Source organism: Phyllobates terribilis, unplaced genomic scaffold, assembly GCF_046119375.1.
Source record: "Phyllobates terribilis strain yellow unplaced genomic scaffold, ASM4611937v1 Scaffold_1__5_contigs__length_1240528914, whole genome shotgun sequence".
Classification (NCBI taxonomy): Eukaryota; Metazoa; Chordata; class Amphibia; order Anura; family Dendrobatidae; genus Phyllobates; species Phyllobates terribilis.
In genome coordinates this window covers 613,458,323-613,482,476 of record NW_027362761.1, presented here as the reverse complement: position 1 = coordinate 613,482,476, position 24,154 = coordinate 613,458,323, and the positions used below count along the sequence as shown (strand labels likewise).

Genomic DNA, 24,154 nt, shown 5'->3' with positions numbered 1-24,154 from the left:
ACAACGTGATTTAACATGTTCCTTTTGTCACATTATTTTCAGGGATACCATCATTTCTGTCCAGGCCGATTTCAAGACTTTCATTTTTTTAAACATTCTGTGGAAGCAGAAAAGCAATGTCTGACTTTCATTTGTTCATTTTCATAGATTTTTAATTTATTATTACTTTTGTCAGATTTAAGTTATTTCTGTGACCATTGTGGGTTTTTCTTTCATTAAACGAGGGGGACCAACAATTTTGACCACGTGTGTACCTTGTGTCACTAATGATCAGACCTTCACACTTCAGCTACCTGTAGTTCATCCATCCCATTGCAGCCGGCATACATAGAATCCCTAGAGACGCATTAAGAAAATCTTCACCGTCTGAACATACATGGATTTCATCATCTCCATGGGAATGAGGATGCGCAGCCCCAACCTTATGTCTATCGATCCAGTAGATCAGTGCAAATATCTATGATTTAGATGTTCCAAGACCCCTTAATTATGTAGAAGGTTCACCATATCATAACATTTTTTAGTGCTAACGTATTTCACACTTAAACATGTAACGCAAACTTATGATTGACCCTTCGCATTTATTATTTAAGTGTTTATCATTTGATAACACAGTATCTCTATTATGCATTGTACAATGTAGGTTATTTTATATGGGGAAGATCCCCTCCACCACCATTGCTGCCTTTCTTCGCTCATAGATCCACTTGATGTCTAACCAATTAAATGACCTGATAACTTCTGAAAAGTATTGCCTCAAGAAAAAATCCGTACATTCATCGGATGAGTGATCTTGTCATCCAAGTTCCGTTGACTCGGCGAGACCAGATTCCTTTTTTCCCCCACTTTGAGACACCAGATGAGGCGAAGCACCAACGGGCAAAAGAGTAGCCGGTCACCCAAAGTCTTACAAGATACAAAACAAGTCAGGCGAGAAGCGCACTTCATCTGTCACAGAGACCGTATACAATGGACTATTGTACCTTAGTGGAGCACCAGCGTATTTTTACGCTTAGGTTCATTCTCTCTGATGTGACTTTCCTGATGATGCATAAATCATCCCCTACATTCTGGACATTATTCTCGGCTCTTGTCTTCGTGAATTCTCTGATGTTTAACGAGACTCGATTTTTTTGAAAAACATTTCGTACATGAGGAGCATGAATGTTGTTTTCTTTCGTGCGTTTTCTCGTGTGAACGAAGACTTGACCGACTTACAAGGCATTTTCCGCATACAGAACATGCGAACGGCTTCTCTCCTGTGTGAATTCGATAATGTTCCTTAAGTTTGGTTATAGTGATAAAGCACTTACCACATTCTATACATGAATGCGGCTTCTCTCCTGTGTGAACTTTCTGATGCATAATAAAACCTGATTTATATTTAAAGCATTTCCCACACTCTGAACATGAGTACGGCTTCTCTACTGTGTGAATTTTCTTATGCGAGAGAAGACATGACTGACTTCTAAAGTATTTTCCACATGCGGAACATGGAAACGGCTTCTCTCCTGTGTGAATTCGAAAATGTTCCTTAAGTTTAGTTTTAGTAATAAAGCACTTACCACATTCTATACATGAATGCGGCTTCTCTCCTTTGTGAACTCTCTGATGCATGATTAAACCAGATTTGAGCGTAAAACATTTCCCGCATTCTGAACATGAGTACGGCTTCTCTCCTGTGTGACTCTTCTCATGTCTAATAAGACTCGCTTTATCTGAGAGACATTTCCCACATTCTAAACAGGAGTACGGCTTCTTCCCAGTGTGAATTCTTCTGTGCTCAAAAAGTTCTGAGCTTTTTATAAACTTTCCACCGCGTTGAACCCTTTTTCCTCCTGTCAGACTTGAGGTGACAATTTGAGGTTCCTCAGGATTAGGCGGATTATAAACTAGATCTCTATTGTAAAGTCCTGAATTTACATGAAGGGTAATGAGGTTTTCTTCTGTAGAGAGCTGCATGTTATCTTCACCTTCCACTTTATAATTTAGTAACATGAAGTTCCCCTCCGAGTTCTGACTAAGATTTTCTGTTAAGATTACAAATAGATTTTGTAAGTTTTTCACAGAAAACAACTTCGCATATACATTAAATAAATGTGATTCTTAATAATCATAAATCTGAAGAATTGGAATATTAAAAACAAAATCACCCCAAATCTGAGGCGATTGTCAGCGGTAGCAATTCTTCCAAATAAATCCAGGGGAATATGTGCATCAGTAAGAAGGGGAGGAGGACTACAAAGACAAGAAACATGGAACGGTGTCTTACCGGTGCTCGAGTTAGACATATTGGGGATCAGGATGATAGGTTATAGAGAGGGGATGGTGAGAACCCAGTGTGAAGTTAGAGTTACATGGAAGGTCCATAAAAAAGCCCTTTCATTATCTAATTTTTCCCCTAAACAAGTTAGTGTTACAACATCATTTGAGAAAGCGATTATACATCTTGCAAAACGTGCGTCGGGGTACTGCCACTACCACCATTGTCAACTGCTACCAGCCACCCCCTTGTGGTAAGGGCAGAATCCTCCTTTTCATGCCTCTTCCGTGGTCTACCTTGACTTTATATGGTGCACTTTTACCCTGACTTTATATGGTGCACTTTTACCTTGACTTTATATGGTGCACTTTTACCTTGACTTTATATGGTGCACTTTTACCCTGACTTTATATGGTGCACTTTTACCCTGACTTTATATGGTGCATTTTTACCCTGACTTTATATGGTGCACTTTTACCTTGACTTTATATGGTGCACTTTTACCCTGACTATAGGCATTGGCTTTCATCTGTGGGAGCTAACTTACTTGCACGGTACTTTGCCCTTGACATAGATTAAAAATGGGGGTTGCGGTATGGTAAGATTGACATCTGTTCATTATACTGTCATGCTATCTATTTAACAAATGTTTTTGCAAACTAGTAAAAAAAATTTCATATACTAATAAAGATGTGATTTTATACCTATTTATACCTCACCGCGTGACTCAGAAGAGGAGGGGAACGGCGCTGGACACCAGAGTAGACAGCAATTGGTGAGTATATTAATACACCTACACTACACTAACATTTACACGGGTTTAGGGGCAAAAAAAAAGTCAACGGGAGGTCTTATATAAAAATATGTTTATGGATTTAGGCCTTGAGCTTCCAAAAGGTCAACTTTTCTGAAATATTACAGTATCTCGTGCCACAACAGAGAAGCAGCAGGAGATTATGGAGGTAAATAAGTGGCGGAGAAATAAGAAAAGGAACGAAGGCTTCGGGTTCCTAGAGATCCGACTGACTTTGCCGTTCTCTCTTGGTTCTGTGGTAGAGATGGGCAGCACCTCAGTGGGGATGGGAGAAAGAATGGCTAGAAGGTCGGGGGAGTGTTACACACCGGACTGAAGTAAGGGGGGAGGTGAATTACAGTACAAGAGTGGGAGCGAGGACAGGTCAGTAATGGAAGTGGGGAGAGGACAGTTCATAGCGAGTGGATGTATACTAATTCCAGAAGCCTCACTATCTCTATAGGCACGGCAGGACGACAGCGATGACTATTTGCAGGACTGAAAGACCTTAAAAACAAAAAAAAAGAAAGAAAAAAAAAAGAAAAAATGGGGAAAGGGGATGTTCGCTTATGTGTAAAATGTTCCTCAAAGCTCATCCAGCGTGCTGACGTGTGGCAGGGAAATTAAAATGTAGAGACCCCATGGGTGGAAATGAGAAAGTGACCATGTAATGGAAGCAGTAGAAGATATCCTCGTAAATGAAATCCATAATGGGGTGAATCAGGACAAAGACATTATTATGGGAAACTTCAACAACGCCCAAGACATCTATTAGAGGAGTTAGGAAAACTCTGAACTCCAGTCAGGAATATTTTCTTAGCCGAAGGGATGATCTAAACTAGGACAATGTACAAATATATGGACGGCACAAAGATCTGTAGAATTGACCTCACACACCAAGACCGGCATCATGAAAAGGAAGATTCCTTTGCGTCTGGAGGAAAGAAGGTGCCATCATCATAGACCGCTGTTGTCCTAAAGAGGGTTTTTAACCTTCCTCTGGATCAACACATTACGGTAATAAGTTCAGCTTTAAAACTTATGAAACCACTAAATTCACTTTCTAAATGTTTCCATACCTGTGGTAACACCTGTTAGATTTTCTTGCTTCCCGTCAATTATACACGGCTGATCCTCCCTTATCTCTTCTGTCTCATCCTCCACTTTAATAATAATCAGATCTTCCTCCTGATATATCAGATGTAACATTCATCACAATTCAAGAAACCACCAAAATCTGTGACATCTATGACCTCGATCAGAAATGTCCCCCCATATACAGATCCGGTACAGGGCTCAGCACCGTCTACCTGATGACTCTCCGGGATGTTGTGATTCTCCTCTGGACAGTCCTGGGAATACAGAGGACGGGGACATCTCTCTGGTGGATTTCTCCTCCTGGATCCATCTGTAGGAGACACACAGTGACAGAATAGATTGTGGCATGTGATGATGAGATGATGGGAGTAGTAGTAGGTGACCACAGAACAGACATGACGGTCTCCCCTCCTCACCCTGCTGATCGGCCCATGGATCCTTCATCTCTTCTGCTTCATCTATAACCTCAATCTTAATATCAATCAGATCTTCACCCTAAAAAGAACAATGTAAGATGAGCTCAGGTCCCATCACTCCATGGTCAGATGTTGTGGGGACTTCAGTGTCATCTACCTGATGATCCTCCGGGATGTTGTGATTCTCCTCTGGACAGTCCTGGGGATACAGAGGACGGGGACATCTCTCTGTGGAGACACAACCTCATAGTGACTGACTACACAGCCACCTGTAAATGTATCTATACAGTGCCGTTCTACGCCTGGGTGGCGAGCATTTTTATTGGTATATGGTCTCCCATCCTGGTATTTGTGCTGCCCCCATCCTGTTCCCCCATCCTGTTATGTGCTGCCCTCATCCTCAATCCTGGTAAGCATGGCACCCCTCACCCCCAATCCTTAGTATGCATGGCCCCCTCATCCTCAATCCTGGTAAGCATGGCACCTCTCATCCCCAATCCTGGTACGCATGGCACCCCTCACCCCCAATCTTGGTACGCATGGCACCCCTCACCCCCAATCCTGGTACGCATGGCACCCCTCATCCCCAATCCTGGTACGCATGGTACCCCTCATCCCTAACCTGGTATACATGGCCCATCATCCGAATCCTGGTATGCATGGCACCCCTCATCCCCCAATCCTGGTATGCATGGCACCCCTCATCCCCCAATCCTGGTATGCATGGCACCCCTCATCCCCCAATCCTGGTATGCATGGCACCCCTCTTCTCCCAATCCTGGTATGCATGGCACCCCTCATCCCCAATCCTGGTATGCATGGCACCCCTCACCCCCAATCCTGGTATGCATGGCCCCCGCATCCTCAATCCTGGTAAGCATGGCACCTCTCATCCCCAATCCTGGTACGCATGGCACCCCTCACCACCAATCTTGGTACGCATGGCACCCCTCACCCCCAATCCTGGTACGCATGGCACCCCTCATCCCCAATCCTGGTACGCATGGTACCCCTCATCCCTAACCTGGTATACATGGCCCATCATCCGAATCCTGGTATGCATGGCACCCCTCATCCCCCAATCCTGGTATGCATGGCACCCCTCATCCCCCAATCCTGGTATGCATGGCACCCCTCATCCCCCAATCCTGGTATGCATGGCACCCCTCTTCTCCCAATCCTGGTATGCATGGCACCCCTCATCCCCAATCCTGGTATGCATGGCACCCCTCTTCTCCCAATCCTGGTATGCATGGCACCCCTCTTTTCCCAATCCTGGTATGCATAGCACCCCTCTTCTCCCAATCCTGGTATGCATGGCACCCCTCTTCTCCCAATCCTGGTATGCATGGCACCCCTCTTCTCCCAATCCTGGTATGCATGGCACCCCTCATCCCCCAATCCTGGTATGCATGGCACCCCTCTTCTCACAATCCTGGTATGTATGGTACCCAGTTCCTCATCCTGGTATGCATGGCTTTCTCATCCCCAATCCTGGTATGTATGGCCCCCTCATCCATATCCTGGTATGCATGGCACTCCTGATCCCTCAATCCTGGTATGCATGGTACCCCTCATCCCCCAATCCTGGTATGCATGGCACCCCTCATCCCCCCAATCCTGGTATGCATGGCACCCCTCATCCCTCAATCCTGGTATGCATGGCACCCCTCATCCCCCAATCCTGGTATGCGTGGTACCCTTCATCCCCCAATCCTGGTATCCATGGTACCCCTCATCCCCCAAACCTGGTATGCATGGTACCCTTCATCCCCAATCCTGGTATGCGTGGTACCCCTCATCCCCCAATCCAGTTATGCATGGGACCCCTCATCCCCCAATCCTGGTATACGTGGCCCCTTCATCCCTCAATCCTGGTATTTGTGGTCCCCTCACCCCCCAATCCTGGTATTTGTGGTCCCCTCACCCCCCAATCCTGGTATGTATGGTCCCCTCACCCCCCAATCCTGGTATGTATGGTCCCCCAATCCTGGTATGTGTGGCCCCCTCATCCCCCAATCCTGGTATGTGTGGCCCCCTCATCCCCCAATCCTGGTATGTGTGGCCCCCTCATCCCCCAATCCTAGTATGTATGGCCCCCTCATCCCCCAATCCTGGTATGTGTGGCCTCCTCATCCCCCAATCCTGGTATGTGTGGCCCCCTCATCCACCAATCCTAGTACATGTGGCCCCCTCATCCACCAATCCTGGTATATGTGGCCCCCTCATCCCCCAATCCTGGTATGTGTGGCCCCCTCATCCCCCAATCCTGGTATGTGTGGCCCCCTCATCCATTTCACGCTGCACACATACACAAAAAATAAACACTTATACTCACCTTTCTTTCCTGTGCTCCAGCGCAGCTGTGTCCTGTTCTGCCGGAGGCCGGGGTAGGAGTGTGGCACCCGAGTACGCGCGTGCCCATACCGTGCTGTCCGATACCATTTTGCTGAATAATTTCTCAAAATCTATATAGGGCTATAATCAGACATTCATGTGTCTGCAACTATAATAACCTGTGACATTCCTCTGTCATTTCTCACTATCTCCTCTACCTTCATTTACACTTACTGACTCACACTACACCGTCTTTTCTTTCTATCTATATGCATTCCAACTGTGGAGCGCATACTAACTCCGCCCACTTCAATGACGCTTCCCGCGTCACTTCCGCTTCTTGAGTTCCACGGTGACACGCACGTCGACACCTGCCCTCTCCGGATGTTCTGCGCTCTCTGGAGCCGCAGCTCACCATGGGGAGGCAGCGTCCGGCTCATTTGACATGGCGCCATGCTCAAACACATGAGATCCATCAGGTATTTAATATACACATCTGTGATTGGCCTGATTCTTGTTAAATATCCTCTGTCCACTCTCTGACATCATATCCTCGTCAAAGAATCTGGCGAAACGCGCGTTGGATTTGATCACCTGGGTCAGTATAGGCGATCTTATTACTTGCTTCATACATTCATTTGCTATAATCACTTTTTCAATGACTGTGTAACTATGTCTCTATCTCTATAGACTTTACAATCAGCACTATGCACTTTATCCTGTAATTTATTTAGGGACCCTGTTGCACATCTATGTCCAGTTCTGGCTTATGATTGATTGATTTCTGTATGAAAATAATGTAATAGCTACTACCCTCCTGTGACCTTTCTGTTGTGTTACTCTTTCCCGTACACATATTAATATATATATATATATATATATATATATATATATATATATATATTTTATTGTCTTCATCCATCAATAAATGTTATATTTTAATATAACGCTGACTCCGATGCTTCACTACGCCCCCGACCAGAAGAGAGGCACCGCGGCAACGCTCCTCCCAGTCAGGCAAGTATGGCGCCTGAGATAGCGGTACGCATTCAGTGTCTACGTATACCGCGATCTCCGGCGCCATACACTCCTCTTACCTGTAATGGCTCCATGCGTTCTTCTGTCTGGAGCCAGATTGCGCGTCGCGCATGCGCAGTCTATCGAGGCTTCAGACAGAGGGACGATTGGCCGATTATATTATAGATATTTTTTTCATCTTTTACATTTTAAAAATAACAAAAAGGAAAATGGGCTGATGCAAAAATTTAGGCACCCTGCATAGTTAGTACCTAGTAGCGCCCCCTTCTGAAAGTATCACAGTTTGTAAACGCTTTTTGCAGCCAGACAAGAGTCTTTAAATTTTTAGTTGAGGGATTTTCATCCTTTCTTCCTTGGAGGAATTCTTCCAGTTCTGTGAGATTCTTGGGGCGTCTTGCATCCTCTGCTATTTTGAGGTCTGGCCACAGATTTTCAATGATGTTCAGATCAGGGGACTGTGAGGGCCATTGTAAAACCTTCAGCTTCCGCCTTTTGAGGTTGTCTATTGTGGATTGTGACGAGTGTTTAGGATCATTATCCATTTGTAGAATCCTCCTCTTTTCAACTTAAGCTTTTTCACAGATGGTGTTATGTTTGCATCAAGAATTTGTTGAAATTTCATTGAATCCATTCTTCCCTCTACCTGTGAAATGTTCCACGTGCCACAGGCTGCAACACAACCCCAAAGCATGATTGATCCACCACCATGCTTAATGGCTGGCGTGATGTTCTTTTCCTGAGATTCTGAGCCCTTTTTCTCCACACATACCTGTGATCATTGTGGCCACAGAGTTCTGTTTTAACCTCATCGGTCCACAGGACTTGTTTCCAAAATGCATCAGGCTTGTTTAGATGCTCTTTTGCACTTCTGACGCTGAATTTTATGGTGAGGACGCAGGAGAGTTTTTCTTCTGATGACTCTTCCATGACGGCCATATTTGTGCAGGTGTCTCTGAACACTAGAACAATGAACCACAACTCCAGAGTCTGATATGTATTTCTGAAGGTCTTTTGCAGTCTCGTGGGGTATTCTGATTTGCCTCTCTGTAAATCCTACGAGCAGCTCTCACTGAAATTTTGCTTGGTCTTCCAGACCTTATCTTGACCTCCACTGTGCCTGTTAACTGCCATTTCTTAATGACATTTTGAACTGAGGAAAAGGTAACTTGAAAACGCCTAACAGGCTAATTAAGGTCTGAAATCTTGGTCAAAGTTATCTGAGCACACAAATATCCAAGGGTGCCGAAACTTTCGCATTGGCCCATTTCCCTTTTTGTAATATTAAAAATGTAAAAAAATGTAAATATTTAATTTTTGCCTAAAATACAGAGGAAATGTGTCATCTTCAACTTCACGTTTTTAGAGATGATTTCATCTTCAACTTGCTTAACGGTTCACAATAACAGTAATTTTGATCAGGGGCGCCTCTCTGTTCCAGGTCTAGACCTTTGTTCAAACACGATTTATTTCTTCTTACCAGACTGAATGATCTATTTATCACCTGACCTGGAGAAACAAAAATGGCTCCTATGTTCCAGATTCGACGTCTTAGTACAATCAGATCTCAACACTTTAACCTAGTAGATGCTGTTGTCAATTGTAACTATGGTACTTCAGAAGGTGAGAAACATGGTGGCATCTGCTCACCCACTTTACTAACATGAAGAATCACTGTCACGGAAGCCAGATATCTGCTGAAGATACCCAGAAACTGCAGAGTAAGTAACAGCTATGAAACAAGTGGGCTCCTCTCTCACCTGGTGACGTCCGAGGCCGGAGCTCCTCCATCATCACCTTCTGGTACCGATCCTGGTGTCCTTCTAGATACTCCCACTCCTCCATGGAGAGATAGACAGCGACGTCCTGACACCTTATAGGAACCTGACAACAACGACACCGTCATCACCCAGAATCCTCCAGTGCCGTCCTGTATAATGTCCCAGCAGTCACCTCTCCGCTCATCCCCCAGAATCCTCCAGTGCTGTCCTGTATAATCTCCCAGCAGTCACCTCTCCACTCATCACCCAGAATCCTCCAGTGCTGTCCTGTATAATGTCCCAGCAGTCACCTCTGCTCACCACCCAGAATCCTCCAGTGCTGTCCTGTATAATGTCCCAGCAGTCACCTCTCCGGTCATCACCCAGAATCCTCCAGTGCTGTCCTGAATAATGTCCCAGCAGTCACCTCTCCGGTCATCACCCAGAATCCTCCAGTGCTGTCCTGTATAATGTCCCAGCAGTCACCTCTCCGCTCATCTCCCAGAATCCTCCAATGCTGTCCTGTATAATGTCCCAGTAGTCACCTCTCCGGTCATCACCCAGAATCCTCCAGTGCTGTCCTGTATAATGTCCCAGCAGTCACCTCTCCGCTCAGCAGCTCAATCATCTTGTTGCTGAGCTCTAGGATCTTCTTCCTCTTCCTCTCATGTATCGGGGGGGGCTCTGTGATGGGGCCCGGGCTCCGCCCTCCTGACTCCTGGAGATGGATGATGGGAGTCACACCCTCCCCCGGTGTCTTCCTCACTATTGTGTAATCCTGTGTATGGAGAGAGACACTTAGGGAGAAGAATTCCTTCCCGACTCCAGATCTGACAATCAGTAGAAATCCCGGGATCAATAACCGTCTCCAGTAATCTGGGGCCATAACCTGGAATATTATTACACTCAGGACAGACATCCAGGCCCCTCTACAGCTCTTATAGGGAATCCCCATGACAACTGCTCCTGGCAGAGAGCTGCACACAATCACTGCTCTTACAGTAAAGAATCCTTCTCTTCCTCCTCTGGATTTCCTCTTCCCGATGTCGGACTTGTTACATAACACAATAAAGCTGATAGAAATGTAGAGGAGTTACCTCTCCGCTCAGCAGGGAGATGATCTCCAGGGTGAAGTGTAATAATCTTCTGGTGGTCTCGTCCTCGTCCATCCTCGGGGTCATTCAGGAGGAGGGATGAACACTGGATCAGCTGGAGGGATCTCGTCCTGCCGGCGTCTTCATGATAAAGGAGAAGATGGAGATCACAGGGGACGATATAACGACAATCACTGAATTCTGCCCCAAATATCCGACATTTATCAGGAAGAATCTGGAGGAAAAGCCACAAACTTCACCAGGGCTGTGGAGTCGGAGTCGTGGTCGGTGCTCATTTTGGTGGAATCGGAGTCGGTATAAAATGGACCGACTCAGACTCCTAAAATATATAATAAATTGGGTGCAGTAGATCAATGCAGTTTGTGGGGAATATTTTTTCATAGGAATTTGGGAAAGTTATGAAATGTCCTATAAATGGCTGTTCTATTCCTGATCTAAGGCTACATTCACACACAGCGTTTTTTGCTGCGTTTTTTGAGGATACGTTTTTCAGCTGCAAAAGCAGATCAGCTTTTTAAAAAACGCATCACCTGAAAGGTTTTTGAGCTCATAGATAATGTTTTCAATAACAAAAGCAGATTAGAAAAACGCCGAACAAACTGACATGCTCATTCTTTGTGAGGATCCTTTTCTGAGCCCAAAAACAGATCCTCACAAAACGATGAGTCTTTATGTCATATCTTGAAACCCATTGACTTTGCTGGGATGCCCAGAGACACTGCATTTTACTGTAAAAAACGGATCCGCAAAAACGCTGTGTGTGAATCATGGCGGTAGCCAGCGAGGGGCAGGGGGGGCAGCTGCCCCCCCCCCCCCCCCCAGAAGCAGGGGCACGCAACCATCAAAACTCACTTGTATGCTGCAGTGCTCCCGTCCTGCACCGGCTCCAGACTGCAGGGGGCAATCTCCCCTCCTCTGTCCTGTCTTCTGCCGTCTTCACCAGAGAGAGGAGGGGGAGGGGTGCCTGCCCTGCACAGGATCCGATTCCTGGGCCCCGAGCTGGAGAAAGTGAAAGCACTACTGCTCATCTCTGTCACAGGAAGGTAAATAATGCTAATATTGTAGGTGATTATTATGTGCTCTCTGTACAATGTGTGTGACCTATATGTGCAATGTACTATTTGCTGTCTGTCGCTGTCATCTGTCTATCACACTCTATCCCTCCATCCATATAATCCCTCTATCTATCCATTCATCTATCCCTCCATCCGTCCCTCCATCCATCTAATCCCTCTATCTATCTATCCATTCATCTATCCCTCCAGCTATCCATCATTATATTCTATCTAAATATCTTGATTATTGCATCATAAAAATGATTAAATGTCTGATGTTCACATTGTACTGCAATAAATTTTTCACTTAAATATAAGCAATATATGTGGGAGTCGGAGTCGCAGGTTTCAGCCTCGTAGGACGGTCACCGTAGTAACTCCACCTCCAGCGGAGGTCGGTCACTGTGGTAACTATACCTCCAGCGGGGGCGGTCACCGTTGTAAGTACACGTCCAGCGGGGGCGGTCACCGTGGTAACTCCACCTCCAGCGGGGGGCGGTCATCATGGTAACTCCACCTCCAGCAGAGGACGGTCACCATGGTAACTCCACCTCCAGCGGGGGCGGTCACCATGGTAACTCCACCTCCAGCGGGGGACGGTCACCGTGGTAACTCCACCTCCAGCGGGGGCGGTGAGGTGAGGAGGAGCCGCTGCACATCCCCCATACAACACTGAGGAGCCGCAGTCACATGGAGCAGGAGCCTCCACAGGAACAGCTCTGATCTCACCCCACACTCTCCTCTCACAGATTCACCACAAACCCTCCCTGTAATCTCACCGGAATGGCGGGAAGCGGAAACCTGCTGCTGGCTGATACCAGAGAGCAAGAGCTGCGCACAACCAGGACGGAGCTGCTGCACTGAGAGCGGGAGGACCTGTGGTGACGTCACCGCCATGTGATCAGGGGGCGGAGCTCAGGGGAGAAGTGGTGAAGGACCTGTGGTGACGTCACCGCCATGTGATCAGGGGGCGGAGCTCAGGAGAGAAGTGGTGAAGGTCTTGTGGTGACGTCACCGCCATGTGATCAGGGGCGGAGCTCAGGAGAGACGTGTCGTCCCACAGGTCCTTCAGCTCTTTGTGCAGCTCTTGGGTTCAGCCGAAAATGTATGGGCTCCTGTCAGGTATATATTATTGGAGGCAGGAGAATGTATGGGTTCCTGTCAGGTATATATTATTGGAGGCAGGAGAATGTATGGGCTCCTGTCAGGTATATATTATTGGAGGCAGCAGAATGTATGGGCTCCTGTCAGGTATATATTATTGGAGGTAGGAGAATGTATGGGCTCCTGTCAGGTATATATTATTGGAGGCAGGAGAATGTATGGGCTCCTGTCAGGTATATATTATTGGAGGCAGCAGAATGTATGGGCTCCTGTCAGGTATATATTATTGGAGGCAGGAGAATGTATGGGCTCCTGTCAGGTATATATTATTGGAGGCAGCAGAATGTATGGGCTCCTGTCAGGTATATATTATTGGAGGTAGGAGAATGTATGGGCTCCTGTCAGGTATATATTATTGGAGGCAGCAGAATGTATGGGCTCCTGTCAGGTATATATTATTGGAGGCAGCAGAATGTATGGGCTCCTGTCAGGTATATATTATTGGAGGTAGGAGAATGTATGGGCTCCTGTCAGGTATATATTATTGGAGGCAGGAGAATGTATGGGCTCCTGTCAGGTATATATTATTGGAGGCAGCAGAATGTATGGGCTCCTGTCAGGTATATATTATTGGAGGCAGGAGAATGTATGGGCTCCTGTCAGGTATATATTATTGGAGGCAGGAGAATGTATGGGCTCCTGTCAGGTATATATTATTGGAGGCAGGAGAATGTATGGGCTCCTGTCAGGTTTATATTATTGGAGGCAGGAGAATGTATGGGCTCCTGTCAGGTATATATTATTGGAGGCAGGAGAATGTATGGGCTCCTGTCAGGTATATATTATTGGAGGCAGGAGAATGTATGGGCTCCTGTCAGGTATATATTATTGGAGGCAGCAGAATGTATGGGCTCCTGTCAGGTATATATTATTGGAGGTAGGAGAATGTATGGGCTCCTGTCAGGTATATATTATTGGAGGCAGCAGAGTATATGGGCTCCTGTCAGGTATATATTATTGGAGGCAGGAGAATGTATGGGTTCCTGTCAGGTATATATTATTGGAGGCAGGAGAATGTATGGGCTCCTGTCAGGTATATATTATTGGAGGCAGCAGAATGTATGGGCTCCTGTCAGGTATATATTATTGGAGGCAGCAGAATGTATGGGCTCCTGTCAGGTATATATTATTGGAGGTAGGAGAATGTATGGGCTCCTGTCAGGTATATATTATTGGAGGCAGGAGAATGTATGGGCTCCTGTCAGGTATATATTATTGGAGGCAGCAGAATGTATGGGCTCCTGTCAGGTATATATTATTGGAGGCAGGAGAATGTATGGGCTCCTGTCAGGTATATATTATTGGAGGCAGCAGAATGTATGGGCTCCTGTCAGGTATATATTATTGGAGGTAGGAGAATGTATGGGCTCCTGTCAGGTATATATTATTGGAGGCAGCAGAATGTATGGGCTCCTGTCAGGTATATATTATTGGAGGCAGCAGAATGTATGGGCTCCTGTCAGGTATATATTATTGGAGGTAGGAGAATGTATGGGCTCCTGTCAGGTATATATTATTGGAGGCAGGAGAATGTATGGGCTCCTGTCAGGTATATATTATTGGAGGCAGCAGAATGTATGGGCTCCTGTCAGGTATATATTATTGGAGGCAGCAGAATGTATGGGCTCCTGTCAGGTATATATTATTGGAGGCAGGAGAATGTATGGGCTCCTGTCAGGTATATATTATTGGAGGCAGGAGAATGTATGGGCTCCTGTCAGGTTTATATTATTGGAGGCAGGAGAATGTATGGGCTCCTGTCAGGTATATATTATTGGAGGCAGGAGAATGTATGGGCTCCTGTCAGGTATATATTATTGGAGGCAGCAGAATGTATGGGCTCCTGTCAGGTATATATTATTGGAGGCAGCAGAATGTATGGGCTCCTGTCAGGTATATATTATTGGAGGCAGGAGAATGTATGGGCTCCTGTCAGGTATATATTATTGGAGGCAGCAGAATGTATGGGCTCCTGTCAGGTATATATTATTGGAGGCAGCAGAATGTATGGGCTCCTGTCAGGTGTATATTATTGGAGGCAGGAGAATGTATGGGCTCCTGTCAGGTATATATTATTGGAGGCAGGAGAATGTATGGGCTCCTGTCAGGTATATATTATTGGAGGCAGGAGAATGTATGGGCTCCTGTCAGGTATATATTATTGGAGGCAGCAGAATGTATGGGCTCCTGTCAGGTATATATTATTGGAGGCAGCAGAATGTATGGGCTCCTGTCAGGTATATATTATTGGAGGCAGCAGAATGTATGGGCTCCTGTCAGGTATATATTATTGGAGGCAGGAGAATGTATGGGCTCCTGTCAGGTATATATTATTGAAGGCAGGAGAATGTATGGGCTCCTGTCAGGTATATATTATTGGAGGCAGGAGAATGTATGGGCTCCTGTCAGGTATATATTATTGGAGGCAGGAGAATGTATGGGCTCCTGTCAGGTATATATTATTGGAGGCAGGAGAATGTATGGGCTCCTGTCAGGTATATATTATTGGAGGCAGGAGAATGTATGGGCTCCTGTCAGGTATATATTATTGGAGGCAGGAGAATGTATGGGCTCCTGTCAGGTATATATTATTGGAGGCAGGAGAATGTATGGGCTCCTGTCAGGTATATATTATTGGAGGCAGGAGAATGTATGGGCTCCTGTCAGGTATATATTATTGGAGGCAGGAGAATGTATGGGCTCCTGTCAGGTATATATTATTGGAGGCAGCAGAATGTATGGGCTCCTGTCAGGTATATATTATTGGAGGCAGCAGAATGTATGGGCTCCTGTCAGGTATATATTATTGGAGGCAGCAGAATGTATGGGCTCCTGTCAGGTATATATTATTGGATGCAGCAGAATGTATGGGCTCCTGTCAGGTATATATTATTGGAGGTAGGAGAATGTATGGGCTCCTGTCAGGTATATATTATTGGAGGCAGGAGAATGTATGGGCTCCTGTCAGGTATATATTATTGGAGGCAGCAGAATGTATGGGCTCCTGTCAGGTATATATTATTGGAGGCAGGAGAATGTATGGGCTCCTGTCAGGTATATATTATTGGAGGCAGCAGAATGTATGGGCTCCTGTCAGGTATATATTATTGGAGGTAGGAGAATGTATGGGCTCCTGTCAGGTATATATTATTGGAGGCAGCAGAATGTATGGGCTCCTGTCAGGTATATATTATTGGAGGCAGCAGAATGTATGGGCTCCTGTCAGGTATATATTATTGGAGGTAGGAGAATGTATGGGCTCCTGTCAGGTATATATTATTGGAGGCAGGAGAATGTATGGGCTCCTGTCAGGTATATATTATTGGAGGCAGCAGAATGTATGGGCTCCTGTCAGGTATATATTATTGGAGGCAGGAGAATGTATGGGCTCCTGTCAGGTATATATTATTGGAGGCAGGAGAATGTATGGGCTCCTGTCAGGTATATATTATTGGAGGCAGGAGAATGTATGGGCTCCTGTCAGGTTTATATTATTGGAGGCAGGAGAATGTATGGGCTCCTGTCAGGTATATATTATTGGAGGCAGGAGAATGTATGGGCTCCTGTCAGGTATATATTATTGGAGGCAGCAGAATGTATGGGCTCCTGTCAGGTATATATTATTGGAGGCAGCAGAATGTATGGGCTCCTGTCAGGTATATATTATTGGAGGCAGGAGAATGTATGGGCTCCTGTCAGGTATATATTATTGGAGGCAGCAGAATGTATGGGCTCCTGTCAGGTATATATTATTGGAGGCAGCAGAATGTATGGGCTCCTGTCAGGTGTATATTATTGGAGGCAGCAGAATGTATGGGCTCCTGTCAGGTATATATTATTGGAGGCAGGAGAATGTATGGGCTCCTGTCAGGTATATATTATTGGAGGCAGGAGAATGTATGGGCTCCTGTCAGGTATATATTATTGGAGGCAGCAGAATGTATGGGCTCCTGTCAGGTATATATTATTGGAGGCAGCAGAATGTATGGGCTCCTGTCAGGTATATATTATTGGAGGCAGCAGAATGTATGGGCTCCTGTCAGGTATATATTATTGGAGGCAGGAGAATGTATGGGCTCCTGTCAGGTATATATTATTGAAGGCAGGAGAATGTATGGGCTCCTGTCAGGTATATATTATTGGAGGCAGGAGAATGTATGGGCTCCTGTCAGGTATATATTATTGGAGGCAGGAGAATGTATGGGCTCCTGTCAGGTATATATTATTGGAGGCAGGAGAATGTATGGGCTCCTGTCAGGTATATATTATTGGAGGCAGGAGAATGTATGGGCTCCTGTCAGGTATATATTATTGGAGGCAGGAGAATGTATGGGCTCCTGTCAGGTATATATTATTGGAGGCAGGAGAATGTATGGGCTCCTGTCAGGTATATATTATTGGAGGCAGGAGAATGTATGGGCTCCTGTCAGGTATATATTATTGGAGGCAGGAGAATGTATGGGCTCCTGTCAGGTATATATTATTGGAGGCAGCAGAATGTATGGGCTCCTGTCAGGTATATATTATTGGAGGCAGCAGAATGTATGGGCTGCTGTCAGGTATATATTATTGGAGGCAGGAGAATGTTTGGGCTCCTGTCAGGTATATATTATTGGAGGCAGCAGAATGTATGGGCTCCTGTCAGGTATATATTATTGGAGGCAGCAGAATGTATGGGCTCCTGTCAGGTATATATTATTGGAGGCAGCAGAATGTATGGGCTCCTGTCAGGTATATATTATTGGAGCCAGCAGAATCTGTGGGCTCCTGTCAGGTATATATTATTGGAGGCAGGAGAATGTTTGGGCTCCTGTCAGGTATATATTATTGGAGCCAGCAGAATCTATGGGCTCCTGTCAGTTATATATTATTGGAGCCAGCAGAATCTATGGGCTCCTGTCAGGTATATATTATTGGAGGCAGCAGAATGTATGGGCTCCTGTCAGGTATATATTATTGGAGCCAGCAGAATCTGTGGGCTCCTGTCAGGTATATATTATTGGAGGCAGGAGAATGTTTGGGCTCCTGTCAGGTATATATTATTGGAGCCAGCAGAATGTATGGGCTCCTGTCAGGTATATATTATTGGAGGCAGGAGAATGTATGGGCTCCTGTCAGGTATATATTATTGGAGGCAGGAGAATGTATGGGCTCCTGTCAGGTATATATTATTGGAGGCAGGAGAATGTATGGGCTCCTGTCAGGTATATATTATTGGAGGCAGGAGAATGTATGGGCTCCTGTCAGGTATATATTATTGGAGGCAGGAGGATGTATGGGCTCCTCTCAGGTATATATTATTGGTGGCAGGAGAATGTATGGGCTCCTGTCAGGTATATATTATTGGAGGCAGGAGAATGTATGGGCTCTTGTCAGGTATATATTATTGGTGGCAGGAGAATGTATGGGCTCCTGTCAGGTATATATTATTGGAGGCAGGAGAATGTATGGGCTCCTGTCAGGTATATATTATTGGAGGCAGGAGAATGTATGGGCTCCTGTCAGGTATATATTATTGGAGCCAGCAGAATCTGTGGGCTCCTGTCAGGTATATATTATTGGAGGCAGGAGAATGTTTGGGCTCCTGTCAGGTATATATTATTGGAGCCAGCAGAATCTATGGGCTCCTGTCAGGTATATATTATTGGAGCCAGCAGAATGTATGGGCTCCTGTCAGGTATATATTATTGGAGGCAGCAGAATGTATGGGCTCCTGTCAGGTATATATTATTGGAGCCAGCAGAATCTGTGGGCTCCTGTCAGGTATATATTATTGGAGGCAGGAGAATGTTTGGGCTCCTGTCAGGTATATATTATTGGAGCCAGCAGAATCTATGGGCTCCTGTCAGTTATATATTATTGGAGCCAGCAGAATCTATGGGCTCCTGTCAGGTATATATTATTGGAGGCAGCAGAATGTATGGGCTCCTGTCAGGTATATATTATTGGAGCCAGCAGAATCTGTGGGCTCCTGTCAGGTATATATTATTGGAGGCAGGAGAATGTTTGGGCTCCTGTCAGGTATATATTATTGGAGCCAGCAGAATGTATGGGCTCCTGTCAGGTATATATTATTGGAGGCAGGAGAATGTATGGGCTCCTGTCAGGTATATATTATTGGAGGCAGGAGAATGTATGGGCTCCTGTCAGGTATATATTATTGGAGGCAGGAGAATGTATGGGCTCCTGTCAGGTATATATTATTGGAGGCAGGAGAATGTATGGGCTCCTGTCAGGTATATATTATTGGAGGCAGGAGGATGTATGGGCTCCTCTCAGGTATATATTATTGGTGGCAGGAGAATGTATGGGCTCCTGTCAGGTATATATTATTGGAGGCAGGAGAATGTATGGGCTCCTGTCAGGTATATATTATTGGTGGCAGGAGAATGTATGGGCTCCTGTCAGGTATATATTATTGGAGGCAGGAGAATGTATGGGCTCCTGTCAGGTATATATTATTGGAGGCAGGAGAATGTATGGGCTCCTGTCAGGTATATATTATTGGAGCCAGCAGAATCTGTGGGCTCCTGTCAGGTATATATTATTGGAGGCAGGAGAATGTTTGGGCTCCTGTCAGGTATATATTATTGGAGCCAGCAGAATCTATGGGCTCCTGTCAGGTATATATTATTGGAGCCAGCAGAATGTATGGGCTCCTGTCAGGTATATATTATTGGAGGCAGCAGAATGTATGGGCTCCTGTCAGGTATATATTATTGGAGCCAGCAGAATCTGTGGGCTCCTGTCAGGTATATATTATTGGAGGCAGGAGAATGTTTGGGCTCCTGTCAGGTATATATTATTGGAGCCAGCAGAATGTATGGGCTCCTGTCAGGTATATATTATTGGAGGCAGGAGAATGTATGGGCTCCTGTCAGGTATATATTATTGGAGGCAGGAGAATGTATGGGCTCCTGTCAGGTATATATTATTGGAGGCAGGAGAATGTATGGGCTCCTGTCAGGTATATATTATTGGAGGCAGGAGGATGTATGGGCTCCTCTCAGGTATATATTATTGGTGACAGGAGAATGTATGGGCTCCTGTCAGGTATATATTATTGGAGGCAGGAGAATGTATGGGCTCCTCTCAGGTATATATTATTGGTGGCAGGAGAATGTATGGGCTCCTGTCAGGTATATATTATTGGAGGCAGGAGAATGTATGGGCTCCTCTCAGGTATATATTATTGGAGGCAGGAGAATGTATGGGCTCCTGTCAGGTATATATTATTGGAGGCAGCAGAATGTATGGGCTCCTGTCAGGTGTATATTATTGGAGGCAGGAGAATGTATGGGCTCCTGTCAGGTATATATTATTGGAGGCAGGAGAATGTATGGGCTCCTGTCAGGTATATATTATTGGAGGCAGGAGAATGTATGGGCTCCTGTCAGGTATATATTATTGGAGGCAGCAGAATGTATGGGCTCCTGTCAGGTATATATTATTGGAGGCAGCAGAATGTATGGGCTCCTGTCTGGTATATATTATTGGAGGCAGCAGAATGTATGGGCTCCTGTCAGGTATATATTATTGGAGGCAGGAGAATGTATGGGCTCCTGTCAGGTATATATTATTGAAGGCAGGAGAATGTATGGGCTCCTGTCAGGTATATATTATTGGAGGCAGGAGAATGTATGGGCTCCTGTCAGGTATATATTATTGGAGGCAGGAGAATGTATGGGCTCCTGTCAGGTATATATTATTGGAGGCAGGAGAATGTATGGGCTCCTGTCAGGTATATATTATTGGAGGCAGGAGAATGTATGGGCTCCTGTCAGGTATATATTATTGGAGGCAGGAGAATGTATGGGCTCCTGTCAGGTATATATTATTGGAGGCAGGAGAATGTATGGGCTCCTGTCAGGTATATATTATTGGAGGCAGGAGAATGTATGGGCTCCTCTCAGGTATATATTATTGGAGGCAGGAGAATGTATGGGCTCCTGTCAGGTATATATTATTGGAGGCAGGAGAATGTATGGGCTCCTGTCAGGTATATATTATTGGAGGCAGGAGAATGTATGGGCTCCTGTCAGGTATATATTATTGGAGGCAGCAGAATGTATGGGCTCCTGTCAGGTATATATTATTGGAGGCAGGAGAATGTTTGGGCTCCTGTCAGGTATATATTATTGGAGGCAGCAGAATGTATGGGCTCCTGTCAGGTATATATTATTGGAGGCAGCAGAATGTATGGGCTCCTGTCAGGTATATATTATTGGAGGCAGCAGAATGTATGGGCTCCTGTCAGGTATATATTATTGGAGCCAGCAGAATCTGTGGGCTCCTGTCAGGTATATATTATTGGAGGCAGGAGAATGTTTGGGCTCCTGTCAGGTATATATTATTGGAGCCAGCAGAATCTATGGGCTCCTGTCAGTTATATATTATTGGAGCCAGCAGAATCTATGGGCTCCTGTCAGGTATATATTATTGGAGGCAGCAGAATGTATGGGTTCCTGTCAGGTATATATTATTGGAGCCAGCAGAATCTGTGGGCTCCTGTCAGGTATATATTATTGGAGGCAGGAGAATGTTTGGGCTCCTGTCAGGTATATATTATTGGAGCCAGCAGAATGTATGGGCTCCTGTCAGGTATATATTATTGGAGGCAGGAGAATGTATGGGCTCCTGTCAGGTATATATTATTGGAGGCAGGAGAATGTATGGGCTCCTGTCAGGTATATATTATTGGAGGCAGGAGAATGTATGGGCTCCTGTCAGGTATATATTATTGGAGGCAGGAGAATGTATGGGCTCCTGTCAGGTATATATTATTGGAGGCAGGAGGATGTATGGGCTCCTCTCAGGTATATATTATTGGTGGCAGGAGAATGTATGGGCTCCTGTCAGGTATATATTATTGGAGGCAGGAGAATGTATGGGCTCCTGTCAGGTATATATTATTGGTGGCAGGAGAATGTATGGGCTCCTGTCAGGTATATATTATTGGAGGCAGGAGAATGTATGGGCTCCTGTCAGGTATATATTATTGGAGGCAGGAGAATGTATGGGCTCCTGTCAGGTATATATTATTGGAGCCAGCAGAATCTGTGGGCTCCTGTCAGGTATATATTATTGGAGGCAGGAGAATGTTTGGGCTCCTGTCAGGTATATATTATTGGAGCCAGCAGAATCTATGGGCTCCTGTCAGGTATATATTATTGGAGCCAGCAGAATGTATGGGCTCCTGTCAGGTATATATTATTGGAGGCAGCAGAATGTATGGGCTCCTGTCAGGTATATATTATTGGAGCCAGCAGAATCTGTGGGCTCCTGTCAGGTATATATTATTGGAGGCAGGAGAATGTTTGGGCTCCTGTCAGGTATATATTATTGGAGCCAGCAGAATGTATGGGCTCCTGTCAGGTATATATTATTGGAGGCAGGAGAATGTATGGGCTCCTGTCAGGTATATATTATTGGAGGCAGGAGAATGTATGGGCTCCTGTCAGGTATATATTATTGGAGGCAGGAGAATGTATGGGCTCCTGTCAGGTATATATTATTGGAGGCAGGAGGATGTATGGGCTCCTCTCAGGTATATATTATTGGTGACAGGAGAATGTATGGGCTCCTGTCAGGTATATATTATTGGAGGCAGGAGAATGTATGGGCTCCTCTCAGGTATATATTATTGGTGGCAGGAGAATGTATGGGCTCCTGTCAGGTATATATTATTGGAGGCAGGAGAATGTATGGGCTCCTGTCAGGTATATATTATTGGAGGCAGGAGAATGTATGGGCTCCTGTCAGGTATATATTATTGGAGGCAGCAGAATGTATGGGCTCCTGTCAGGTATATATTATTGGAGGCAGCAGAATGTATGGGCTCCTGTCAGGTATATATTATTGGAGGCAGGAGAATGTATGGGCTCCTGTCAGGTATATATTATTGGAGGCAGGAGAATGTATGGGCTCCTGTCAGGTATATATTATTGGAGGCAGCAGAATGTATGGGCTCCTGTCAGGTATATATTATTGGAGGCAGGAGAATGTATGGGCTCCTGTCAGGTATATATTATTGGAGGCAGGAGAATGTATGGGCTCCTGTCAGGTATATATTATTGGAGGCAGGAGAATGTATGGGCTCCTGTCAGGTATATATTATTGGAGGCAGCAGAATGTATGGGCTCCTGTCAGGTATATATTATTGGAGGCAGCAGAATGTATGGGCTCCTGTCAGGTATATATTATTGGAGGCAGCAGAATGTATGGGCTCCTGTCAGGTATATATTATTGGAGCCAGCAGAATCTGTGGGCTCCTGTCAGGTATATATTATTGGAGCCAGCAGAATGTATGGGCTCCTGTCAGGTATATATTATTGGAGGCAGGAGAATGTTTGGGCTCCTGTCAGGTATATATTATTGGAGCCAGCAGAATGTATGGGCTCCTGTCAGGTATATATTATTGGAGCCAGCAGAATGTATGGGCTCCTGTCAGGTATATATTATTGGAGGCAGGAGAATGTATGGGCTCCTGTCAGGTATATATTATTGGAGGCAGGAGAATGTATGGGCTCCTGTCAGGTATATATTATTGGAGGCTGCAGAATGTATGGGCTCCTGTCAGGTATATATTATTGGAGGCTGCAGAATGTATGGGCTCCTGTCAGGTATATATTATTGGAGGCAGTAGAATGTATGGGCTCCTGTCAGGTATATATTATTGGAGACAGGAGAATGTATGGGCTCCTGTCAGGTATATATTATTGTTGGCAGCAGAATGTATGGGCTCCTGTCAGGTATATATTATTGGAGGCAGGAGAATGTATGGGCTCCTGTCAGGTATATATTATTGGAGGCAGTAGAATGTATGGGCTTCTGTCAGGTATATATTATTGGAGGCAGGAGAATGTATGGGCTCCTGTCAGGTATATATTATTGGAGGCTGCAGAATGTATGGGCTCCTGTCAGGTATATATTATTGGAGGCAGGAGAATGTATGGGCTCCTTTCAGGTATATATTATTGGAGGCAGGAGAATGTATGGGCTCCTGTCAGGTATATATTATTGGAGGCAGGAGAATGTATGGGCTCCTGTCAGGTATATATTATTGTTGGCAGCAGAATGTATGGGCTCCTGTCAGGTATATATTATTGGATGCAGGAG

General features: G+C 45.3%; 1 protein-coding gene and 1 pseudogene across 2 annotated transcripts; one reads left to right on the top strand and one right to left on the bottom strand.

The window, feature by feature from the left end:
• Positions 1–229: 229 nt before the first annotated feature.
• On the bottom strand, positions 230–12,787 carry LOC141272767 (uncharacterized). Of its 2 annotated transcripts, XM_073683825.1 has the most exons (10): positions 12,652–12,787; positions 11,670–11,816; positions 10,800–10,937; positions 10,307–10,480; positions 9,703–9,826; positions 4,728–4,798; positions 4,571–4,649; positions 4,367–4,464; positions 4,136–4,244; positions 230–2,030 (listed from the first exon to the last, which is right to left on the bottom strand). In XM_073683825.1, the coding sequence occupies exons 3-10, from the start codon at positions 10,881–10,883 to the stop codon at positions 1,078–1,080; spliced, it is 1,692 nt and encodes a 563-aa protein (XP_073539926.1). In that variant the 5' UTR covers positions 10,884–10,937; positions 11,670–11,816; positions 12,652–12,787; the 3' UTR covers positions 230–1,077. The 2 variants fall into 2 exon arrangements, with proteins under 2 accessions (XP_073539926.1, XP_073539935.1); XM_073683834.1 differs by lacking the exon at positions 11,670–11,816.
• Positions 12,788–12,866: 79 nt separating this feature from the next.
• The window catches only part of LOC141272775 (uncharacterized), a 244,783-nt pseudogene continuing 233,495 nt past the window's right edge, over positions 12,867–24,154 (top strand).

What these genes read in the sequence shown, in the direction of transcription:
- LOC141272767 (XM_073683825.1), bottom strand. Translation starts at nt 10,883, where the DNA reads ATGACCCCGAGGATGGACGAGGACGAGACCACCAGAAGATTATTACAC. An exon ending in CCGGCCTCGGACGTCACCAG is followed by an intron (nt 4,799 to 9,702) that starts GTGAGAGAGGAG and finishes GTGTCTCCACAG; the next exon opens with AGAGATGTCCCCGTCCTCTG. An exon ending in TCCATGGGCCGATCAGCAGG is followed by an intron (nt 4,465 to 4,570) that starts GTGAGGAGGGGA and finishes TGTCTCCTACAG; the next exon opens with ATGGATCCAGGAGGAGAAAT.